Source organism: Octodon degus, unplaced genomic scaffold, assembly GCF_000260255.1.
Source record: "Octodon degus isolate 3935 unplaced genomic scaffold, OctDeg1.0 scaffold00076, whole genome shotgun sequence".
In the NCBI taxonomy this organism is placed as follows: domain Eukaryota; kingdom Metazoa; phylum Chordata; class Mammalia; order Rodentia; family Octodontidae; genus Octodon; species Octodon degus.
Genome location: NW_004524652.1, coordinates 10,454,444 through 10,465,486, shown reverse-complemented (window position 1 = coordinate 10,465,486; position 11,043 = coordinate 10,454,444). Strand labels below are relative to the sequence as shown.

Here is an 11,043-nt window from a genome sequence, read left to right as displayed (position 1 = left end):
GAGGCCGTGAGATGGAGGCCGTGAGATGGAGGCCGTGAGACGGAGGCCGTGAGGTGGAGGCCGTGAGATGGAGGCCATGAGGTGGAGGCCGTGAGACGGAGGCCGTGAGACGGAGGCCATGAGATGGAGGCCGTGAGATGGAGGCCATGAGATGGAGGCCGTGAGATGGAGGCCATGAGACGGAGGCCGTGAGATGGAGGCCATGAGACGGAGGCCGTGAGATGGAAGGAGGAGGAGGGCATGTGGGTCTGCAGCTGCAGGCGCCACAGTGGGGGAACAGCAGAGCCTGAGTCAGCGGACTGGGAAGTTCTCTAGTGAAAAGTGGCTACAGAGGAAATAAGTGAGACAATTGGCTTATTAAACAAATGAGATTATGGGAATGTGTTTTTAAGACTCTGGATTATTGGTTCTGATTTCTGGGGTAAACCAAGGACCAGAGATCAGCTTGGCAGGATGGCGCCTGAGACAGAATTCCTCACAGCTTGGACAGGATGAGGGTCCCGACTGCTGCTGGGCAGAGAGGGGCTCAAAGCACTGACTCCATTCAAGAACTTGGTCAAGTGAGCCAGGGCATGGTGGTACACACCTACAATCCCAGGCCTCTGGGAGGCTGAGGCAGGAGGACCCTAAGTTTGAGCCCAGCGTGGACAACTAAGTGTCCTAACATGATCTTGCCTTGAAATAAAAGAAAAATTTAAAGGGATGTAGCTCAGTGCAGAGGTTCTGGGTTTAATTCCCAGGACTGAAAAAAAACTTGGCTAAGTGAGGAGGTCTAAGTTCACTGGTGAAGCTTCCAGAGCTCTCTTGGGATGTGATCGAGGAGGCAGCAGTGGGGCTCCAACGCGGGAAGATACCGGCCATCTGGCCTCCCACCTGCCCCACCTACCCTGGGCCTGAGTGTGCTGACTGCACGCATCCTGCCTGCCTAAGCAGTCCTCCCGGCATGCCTCAGTCTGCTCATCTGCACAGGGGGTGACGCTGGGCGGCCTCCCTGCAGCTGCCCTCAGGCCCTGGGAAGGCCCCATCTCATTCCTGATGTGCTAAGGCCGTTTCAACGTTCCTGGATTCCCACACCTCGCTGCGCTGCCCATGCCGAGGCTTGAAGACACCCAAGGTTCCCTGCGGACAAGGTTCCCCAAAGTGGCCGCTTCCGCCATGGAAAAATGAAAACAAATTCCTAAATCACGCCTTAAAAAGTTAAAAATAAAAGGAGCCTGCTGCTGCCGCCACAGTGCGCACCCTGCTTGCTTCTGCCAAGTACCCAAGCCGTATTCCAAGGTGCGGAATTCTCCAGCGAAGAAGAGCAGCTGGGAGGACAGGGTCACCACAGAGGGACAGATAAGAGGTCAGAGCTGCGGAAAGAGGCAGCAGAGCTCAGCAGCCTGGCTGAGCAGGCGGGAGCTTCGCGACCAGCCCAGGATCAGGATGGACTGTTCCGGGTAGTGGCAGTGCATTAGCACAGGCAGGAGAGAAAGCCATTGTGTGTGTGTGTGTGTGTGTGTGTGTGTGTACATGAGCACGTGCAGGCCTCAGGCATGCTAGGCAAGCATTCCGCCAATGAGCTGCGTCCCCAGCCCTTCCCATTTTTATTTTTGAGACAGGGTCTCATTAAATTGCCCAAACATCCTGAAATGCGATCCTCCTGCCTCAGCCTCCTGAGTTTATGTGCTACTGACGCTCCCAGCACTACAGCCTCCTAAGCAGATGGAATTACAGGAGCACACCACATGCCTCCTTGCAATGTCTTCTTCAATTAGCAGCCTGGCCTCAGGTCTGGAGGTACCCTCTGACCCTAAGGGCTCAGCATGGTGGGTTTAGGAAGGGTAAAGTGGGGGAGGTAGGGTGGGGTCAGCCCAGAGCCAAACGTCCTCATTCCACCAGCTCTGCGCTGCTTTCAGCACTGCTTCCTTCCTGCCCTGCCCGGCGCCTCCGATCTAAGTAGAGCATGCCCTCCTTGCCCCAGGCCAGGGCAGCCAGGGAAAGTCCCACCCAGCGCAGCAGCAGCAGCAGCAGCAGCAGCAGCGACAGCAGTGGCAGTGCAGGGCTTTGAGGTCATCTGTCTGTTGAGCAAGGCCAGGCCACACCCGTGCTAGGAAGCTCCGGAGAAGGCAAGGAGCCAGATCCAGAGAGCAGAGCCCAGCCCTGGCTCCTGCCCTGCAGCACAGCCGGGAGCTTCCCCTCCACCCACAGCCCTCCTCCACAGACGCGCACAGCTCTGCGCAGGGCTGACCCAGCCACCTGTGCTGTCCTCGGCCACCTCCCTGCCTGGCTGGGCTAACACCCTGTCCCTGTAGCTTCAATGCCAAAGCAAGTTGCCAGCTGGTGTCCTGTGGCAAAGCACTCAGAGGCCAAGAGGAGGCTGCCTGCCACTTTTGATCCACGTTTCACTTAATTTGAAGTGGTTCATTCTGAGCAGAAGACGAAGGCTGAAATGGAACTCTGTGAGCTACAGGTCATTAAGCACGACCTACTCACCGGGCTTTATTCAGCTGGCCATACCGAAGACGTGGGAATCAGCTGCTGGTATTGAAAATCAGAAGGCTCTTAATTAGAATTGTAGGTTCTCACTGCTTTTGAGAGACTGGACAAGGTGGTATTGGCCTGCAATCCCATGACAGTGGCTGGCCAGAGATCAGTGGCAGCCAAGAGCACATTCAGTAGCCCAAGTGTTGGGTCTTACACCATAGGGTCACTGCCTCTGAACCTCAGCCTTCCAAGTGACTTGGGAGAGAAAGGACAGACTTGCACAACTAGGCCTGGAGCCCCAAAATGCAAACAGGGCAATGGGGGTCCCTGGTACAGAGGCACATGGCCCCACCAGGGACCTCCTGCAAGTCCCAATGTAGGGTCCCCTGCTGCTGGGAATCAACAACTTCTAGGGGTGGCTGCTAGAGCCCACTGACCTTCCAAGTCAGCCCAAGGCTGCGCCTCGCTTGGCCGCCTTTGTGCCACATTGACCAAATCTTGGCTCTTTCCAGGCTCCATGTGGAGCCGAAAATTTCCTGTTCCAAGTACTGAGATGGAAACAGTTGCCTGCGGCCTAACCCCAGAGAACATGCACTGGAAGGGACTGTGGTCCGTGCGCGGGGAAATCAAGGCTTTCTCTGTGGCTCCTTTCACTTGTTCTAGCTTCTCTGCTGCAATCCCAGAGCCAACAGCTCTGCTCTTTTTACAACACAGGAAGGAGGCTGAACCCTGGCACCCCAATTTGGAATAATATTAGGTAGAGAGAAAAGTTAAATGGTAAAAAAGCTGCAGGGCTGGGGCTGTAGGTAGTGGCAGATGCACCTGCCTGGCACACAACAAGGCCCTGTCTGGGGGACAGGTGACACACAGACACCACCAGCAGGCACTGTGCACACTGCCTGGCACCCAGCAGCTGCCCGAGGGTGCAGGTTCCTGTGACTGTGTGTACCTTCTTACCCAACTGGCCTGAGCGGGGAGAGGAAAGCTCCATTCTGGGTTTCTCCCAGCAAAGTTGCAGGGCAGCACGTGGAGCATGAAGCTAGGATGGGGCCATTGCGGGACACCTGTTCCTCCAGGGCTTAGTCCCTGCTGCTTCCTCTCTGGGACACTACTGCAATCTGGGGCACCCCAAGGAGGCCACTGTAATCAGAAGCCACCAGAGACTGCTGGGAGCCAGCCAGGCCTGCCCGTGTCCCCTCCCTGACCTGGAAGTTGATGGTTCTGGCTCCTGAAGCTAAGCTCGTTCAGAGCCATGTGAGCTCAGCCCTCCCCCAGGTTCTGGGGGAGGCAGGGCTGCCATTGAGATGTGGCAGCTTTCTGCATGCAGAGGCAGAGATGGCATTTCGTGGCAGGGGGTCGGAGGCAACAGACAGGACCCCCCCACGAAGACGTGGAGGGTGGGGAAAAGAAGAGGCTTTGTGTCTCTGTTACGAGGCTCCAACCCAGCATGCTGGGTGCTCGCTTACTGTAATTAGGGCCACCAACGGCCTGGTGACATCTGGCACTGTGCCTTGATAAGACCCTAAAACAGCCAGGGGAAGGACTCCAGTGGTGCCCAATGCCCAGGCTCCATGGGAGGCTCTGGAAGTCTAACTGCTGCCTGGTTCCAGCTGCCAAGCTGCCCTGGCTTCCCTGCAGGTCGGCCGCCACCTGCTGGGTCAGGAGTGAGGCAGAGGGGATTCGCCCCTTGGCCGGAGCTCAGGACCCAGGTCCTGGTGGACACTGCAAGGTTGCAACCCAGTCTCTGGACGGGGACAAGGACATCTGCAATTAGTGGAGTACAGATTGTGGGATCACACCTGAACCCCCTGACTTACAGGTGCAATCCTGACCCTATTCTACAGATGAGGGCTGAGGCTTGGACAGCCCAGCTCTGCACTTGTCTGGGATGGCAGTCTGGGGTTTGTCCTCAGTGCCCACCCACCCTGCCATGCTACCACCTGGGGACCACAAGTGAGTGAAGTCAAGCAAGTCCCAAGGGCAGCCTTCACTCTGCCAATATGCTGGGGAATCCTGGTTAGGAAAGAGTCACGGGACCAGAGTCCTGCGATAGCATGTCCCCTCAGGCTGACCACGCTGCGCTTCTGGCCCTGCCCCTACCAACCAGCTCCTCCTGGCGCAGGTGCCCACTGGATGGAGCCTGGTGCCAACTGCTCTGCCCATGTACAAGCTTTGGTAAAGGGGACCAGGCATCAGATGCAGGCCCACACAGGACAGTGACCTTTCTCTGCGCTGCCCAGCGTCCTAGTAAAGCCCCAGCATCCAGGTGGAGGAGGGCAGGAGCTCTGCTCTGTCACTCAGGCCTTACCCCTTCACTGCACAGCACCAGGAAACCACAGACAACCAGCAGCAAAGCAGACAACCAGACGTGGTGCCTCGCCCCCCCCCTCAGCCACCACCCTTGTCCCTGTGCTTTGGTCCTCCAGAAGTGTCAAGTGACCAGAAGGTAAAACCTGAGCATGGCCAGAAGTAGAAAGTCCTCTGCCCCGCCCACAGAAGTCACAGCTGCTCTCCACCACTTCCTGGTTCACACCAGGAACTGGTGTCTCGGGCCAGCTGCTGAACGTGGGCTTTCAAAGTTACGCCTCACTCTCAAAGCCAAACCTTCCAGGACCCAAAGAGGCCAGAGCCCTGGCAGGGAGTTAATAGTCAGAGGTGGCACAGCTGATTCCTGGGGACAACGTGACCATGTTTGGAGTCTGAGTCTCTTAAATTAAGGTCAAACGTGGTCACATGGATGGGCCCTAATTCAACAGGACTGGTGAGGATACAGCAAGGTGGCGCTCTGCAGGCCCAGCGGAGAGGCCTCAGAGGACGGCAACCCCGTGCCACCACACTGGGAAAAAGCACATCTGTGGCTGAAGCCGCCTAGCCCTGGCACTTTGTCATCACTGCCATGACAAGGAGCACATGGAGCCAGGGAAGGCCCTGGGAGCCCACAGGTCCCAGGGAAGGCTCTGGGTGCTGCTGGCCCTGTCACTGCAACTCTGCCAGCCGCCTTGTCTGTTCTGCCAGCCCCTCAAGAGTTTACTTGAGGGACACGGTCTCTACGACAATGAGCCTCACTGAGACAAAGGGGATTCAAACCACTGGTTGTAGAGAAGAGCCAGAGAGGATGCTTGCCCATCTCTGGCGAGGACCTTCCAAGGCGATTCCCAGGGCTGCAAGGCCCCAGGGTCAACTTGGTGACTGAAACCTCATCGGAGTTGTATGTGCAGCTGGCAGGCACTGAGCTACGACATACAAAGCTCAACAGCACTCAGGGCTCAGGCGACAATGGATCAGAGGGTTGGAACTGTAATCACCACAGGCAGCAAATGCCACCCCTGGAAGCCTGTGGAAGCCTCTCTCAAGGAACTGGAGCATAATCGGAGGGAATGCAGGAAGGGGAAGTGCAGGAAGGCAGCAGCCTTCCCAGGACAGGGCTGGAGTTCACGAAGTCGGGGGCGGGGTGGGGGGGATGCCAGACCCTCTTCAGAGCAGGGCAGCAGCACAGTGAGGTGCAGAGCATCGGGAATGCATGGAGTCTTGCAACCCTCCAAGCCATATGACACTGTGGGCCGAGGCAGGAAATAGGACGGGCTGGACAAGACGACGCCAGGACACACATCGGCATGCATCCAGGCGAAAGAGGCTGGTTGCAGCCTGTTGGGAGGGGAAGGCCCAGGGAAAACATAGCCAGGCTGCATCTGTGTGAGAGGGACTACTCCTCCAGCAACAGGGACAGGGAAGGCCAGTGACAAAATCCAAGCATGAGCTAAGGCCTGTGCTAGGCCAAGTGGATGCCTTGAAACCTCTCCTTCCCCTGAGAGAGGCCCCACCTCTCTCTCCAGCCAGACTCCAAAGATTCACCCACATATTCCTAGAGGTCTTAACAAATAATCCTTGAGAATGCAGGGAACAAACTGGGTGTGGTGGCACACACCTACGGCCCCAGCACTCTGGAGGCCGAGGCAGGAGGATATAAATTCAAGCCCAGCCTGGGTTCCACAGCAAGACCCTGCCTCTAAAAACAAAGAAAATAGATCACACACAAGAGAGGAATCTGAGGCACTAATCCACTGTGGAGAAAACACAATGTCGCTGCTGGTTGGGGCCATATTATTTTGGTCTTAAGAAACAAACGAAAATAGGCCACTGACTTCAGCTTTGGTAAGACAAGAAGACCCTTGCTGGGGGCCGACCCAAGGTGAGCTTTATTGTCTCTCTGGCCTATTTCCTGCTCAGCAAGCACCGTCACCAGTTCAAAGTCTGATCCTGACACAGAACAGCATCGGTGCCCCCACTCTGATCCTGCAGGGGAGCCGGACAAGCCACTGTTGAGCTGATGCTTCATGAGGATTTTAAAGCAGCAGGCTCACAGGACATGCAGGTTGTCACTCACAATCCTGAGCCTGGCTGTCAGCAGACCACTCCTACCTACCTCAGGTCCCTTGTACCAGTGACATAAGGCCTCCCTCACCAGCAGGAGCCTCTGAAGCTACAACTGTGTCACATGACTTGTGTCTCCTGGGAGGACCGACCAGAGAGCTATCAGTGCCAATGAGCTGTGTGACCCTGGACAGGCCACTTGACCTCCTAAGTTCCCCAGGCCATCTCTTACTCTGTAAATACAGATGGGAACAACAATTTTTTTGATACAGGGTTTTGCTACACAGTTCAGACTCGTAGTAATCTACCTGTCTCAGCTTCTCCAGTGCCAGAATCACAGGCATGCGCCACCACACCCAGCTGGCACAGCATGTGGTACTGAGGATCAAACTCAGGACCTTGCACTTGCCAGGCAGGCGCTTATACAGCCAAGCTACCTCCCCAGCCCAGGAACAGCAATTCTGCCTTGACAGTGCAGAAGGAGGAGAGAGATCAATGTTAAGGGCCTACCACACACAAGGCCCAGGGACGGACCCAAGACTGCAAAATATTAAAAAAAAAAAAATCAAAATGAACAAATGCTAAGCTAAGGACTCACGCTCACATTTTATTTTAAACTTGTGAAGGAAAAAGGAGAAGGAAGAGAAGGACAGGGAGGAAGAGCAGAAAAAGAGGAAGGAGAAGGAGAGGAAGAGGCTCTGGAATTATTCCTGAATTCAAACCTTTATTTACCTGCACACTGGCTGGGTGGCCTTGGGAAAGTCACCTAACCTCTCTGACCTGGTTGGTAAAAGAGGAACACTACTGCCTACCTAACAAGGGGACTCTACGAAGGAAACAGCTAAGAGCTGGAAACTGAACACACTCTTTGCTTGGCCCTGAGTGGTACTTGGGGAAGTTGAAGGCAGGGCCTCTGTACTGAGCTATGGCCTCCACCCCATCCTTTTTGATTTTTCTTTATTTAGAGACAGAGTCTCACTAAATTGCTAAGTTGCCTATGATGGGTTCAATTTTTTTTCCCCAGGGGAAAGCGTGAGTGAAAGCGGTCCCTTACCACCATAAATTACGCAGTCGAGTTTCCCACATTTGGGGAAATCCCAGGGGTCAGGACACCTGGAGCGCAATGGCTACGTCTCGCCATGGAAAAGCCACCTTCGTGATCATGGTATCTCCCCTTCCAGGACAGTCTGACGGTTCCAACTCTGATCCTCCTACATTGTCCTCCCTGACTTGCTGGGATCGCAGTCACCACTACTGCCCCCAGCCTGGCTCATGCTCTCATCTCTGTACCACCCAGCTCTGCTGCCCCAGAGCGGGCAAAGCCACCATGGCAGAGAGGGGCCTGTGTCTAGGGAGCCGGGCGCCTGCCACACCTCACCCCAGGGACACTGCTCCTTTCATCCGTTCCCAGAGAGGCTGCCCAGCAATCACCACCAGTTGCACCCTCTTGGGACAAAGGAGATGGGACAGCCAGGCTGCCGTGTCACTGGTCCCCAGTGGCTCCCTCCATTCCCTCCCCACAGGGTGATGGTCTCCGTTCACCAAGGCAGCTATGGACCTCCACAAAAGGTGAGTTATTTTAAGCCTCTCCTGAGCCCCAAGGCCCAAGCAAACAAATGGCTTCAGGATGAAGCCCAGAAAGGTTCTTAAGGCCTCGCATTGTGCCAGCAACACACTTAACACGTAAAAAATGTAAAGCTCACCGCCTCTCTTGGGTTCGCTTTGTGCTAGGCTTTGGTTCAGAGGAAGACAAAGCAAAACCCCAAAGCCTCCGATCAATGGATCCCAACCATCGCTCGCCCCCTCCGCCCCTGCCTGGCGCTGCTGGGCTGCGAAGGAGCAGAGAGAAGCAAGAGCGCCGCTTTCCTGCCAACGGCTTCCAAGGGGGACAGACGGAGGCTGCTGCTGAAATCGGCTGCTTTTTATAACCAGGGATGAGGGAGGGAAGCCACCAAGGAGCAGGTTGGCCCGTGGTCCCTGCCAAGCCACCACGGAAAAAGCCAAGGTCGGTCAGGTGCAAGGGAGGTGAGGGCCGGGGGGAGCGCGAGCCCGAAGCCCTCCCAAAGCTGGGTGTGTGGCATCAGCAGCCCACAGCCACCAGGACTAGTTTCTGTGTCGACACATGAGGGCCCAACCACTGGGCCAGGTGACAGGAGAATGAACCCACGCCACCTCCTGCTGTCTGCTGCCAGGCCCCCGCCAGTCAGCCCCCGGCTTACTTTTGGGCAGCAGCTCCTCCACACCCAGGCTGTTGGGGGGAGCCGCTGTGGCGCTGCTGCCTTCGTCCACAGTCAGGATGAGCGGCACATCATCGTCCAAGTTCACGGCCATGCTCCCCGCTCCCGCGCTCCTCAGGATGCAATGTCCAGCACTGTAAATAGTCTCTGGTTTGAGCTCCTTGTCAAAGCTGCTGGCCCCTTGGTGCTTCTCAGAAATTCCTCCATGAGAGGCATCTTCTAGGGTTTGGAGCATAAAAAAAAAGCAAGACAATCATGAAAGGATAACCATTGCTAACGAATAGGTTCTGGACTGAGGTGGTGCTAATGGCTACCCAGTCCTACAAACGTCCTAAAAACCACTGAGTTACATATACTCTTTTAAATGGTGAAATTCTGTCTCATTGCTATCTGTTTGTCAATAAAACTTTGAAAAAAAAATAAATAAAATAAATGGTGAAATTTCCTGGTATGTGAATAAATATATTCTTTCTCTTTAAAAAGAATGAGGGGCTGGGGAGATGGCTCAGTGGAATAAGCGCTTCCCTGGCAAGGGCAAGGACCTGAGTTCAATCCCCGGTTCTGCAAAAAATAAAAAAAATAAATAAATAAAAAGAATGAGGACTGGGAATATAGCTCAGTGGCACAAGCGCCTGCCTGGCAAGCACAAGGTCCTAAGTTTGGTTCCCCGTACCAAAAATAAATAAATAGAATGATAACAAGCGGGGTGTGGACACACAATGGTCACTGAAATACTCTGGCGGCTGGGCCAGGAGGAAGGCAACTGCCTGCCCAACTTGGTGTCTTAGAGAGGCCCGTCTCAAAGTAAAAAATAAAAAACGTGCTGGGGCTGCAGCGCAGAGCAAAGGCTCTGGGTTCAATCACCACTGTTGCTCAGCCTCTTGGCTAACATCAAGGGTCTGGGTTCAGTCCTCAGTACAAAAAGGTTTTTTGTTTGTTTGTTTGTTTAGGTGCTAACAGTATAATTGTGTTAAAATATTAGGGCAACTGTAAGAACAGATACTGAAAAGTGAATGACAACTGTGTCTGGCAAATGAGATTAGAGCTAATATGTTCCATCTCCACCCTTCTTTTACATTTATCTGCTGGCTCTGCAAGAATATTAAAGAAAAAAAAATATGATGGTCAAAATGACAGTAGTTAATACTTAATGCCTACTTGTTATGTGTCTGAGAGTTTACTAGTGATTGGATTTTTTTTTCGTACTTGAGATTTATTTATTTTAATTATTTATTTATTTTGTCTTTTTTTGAGACAGGGTCTCCTGTTATGCAGCTCGGGCTGGCCTTGAGCTCACTTCGTAGCCCAGGCCAGTCTCGAACTCACAAGGATCCTCCTGCCTCAGCCCCCTGAGCATGGGGATTACAGGCGTGTGCCACCAGGCACAGCCAACTACTCGAAATTTGTAAGTTCATTAAAATCTCATAATAGTCCTGTGGGACAGGCAGGATTATCCATCCTCATAAAAGAGAAAAAAGACAGGCACAGAGAGGTTTAGTGATTTGCTGAAGAACCTACACCTAGACAGCCAAGCTTTGAACCTTACCATCTGGCATCAGGCCCTTGTCCCCCTTCATCACAGTGTCCCTCATTCCCCACCATCTGCCTTTAAGCAGTACCCATCTTTAGTGAACACTAAAACGTTAGTGCCCAGTATCATCAATGCTCTCCCACATTCAAAAAAAAATAATAAATAAACAAAAACGCAGCTTCCATTTAAACTTTACTAAGCGACCTCTGAGGACCCCACATAAACTCCCAAGATCACCCTGCACTTGGCTGGGAAGCAACAGACATTCTTTTTTTTTTTTTTTTGCGGAATCAGGGATTAAACTCAGGCCCTTACACTTGCCAGAGCAGCACTTATTCTACTGAGCTATCTCCCTGGCTTTTGTAAATTTTTTTTTTAACAGACATTTTTATGCAAGCACTGTTCTAGCTTTAGGTGCCTGAGGATGAAAGGAGACAA

The 11,043-nt window shown here is 53.7% G+C and overlaps 1 protein-coding gene and 1 non-coding gene across 6 annotated transcripts in view; both read right to left on the bottom strand.

The window, feature by feature from the left end:
• Positions 1-11,043, bottom strand: part of Tpcn1 (two pore segment channel 1) — a 51,581-nt gene that overhangs the window by 38,496 nt on the left and 2,042 nt on the right. For 3 of the 5 annotated variants that reach the window (XM_023720474.1, XM_023720476.1, XM_023720473.1), the window contains exon 2: positions 9,057-9,293. In XM_023720474.1, coding sequence (XP_023576242.1) covers positions 9,057-9,168 — 112 coding nt within the window. In that variant the 5' untranslated portion in view covers positions 9,169-9,293. The remainder of the gene's footprint in view (positions 1-9,056; positions 9,294-11,043) is intronic. The other 2 variants (XM_023720477.1, XM_004635941.2) reach the window with 1 other exon arrangement.
• Positions 7,859-8,026, bottom strand: LOC111818011. The gene has a single exon (XR_002822093.1). It is a non-coding gene; the product is annotated as a U1 spliceosomal RNA (small nuclear RNA).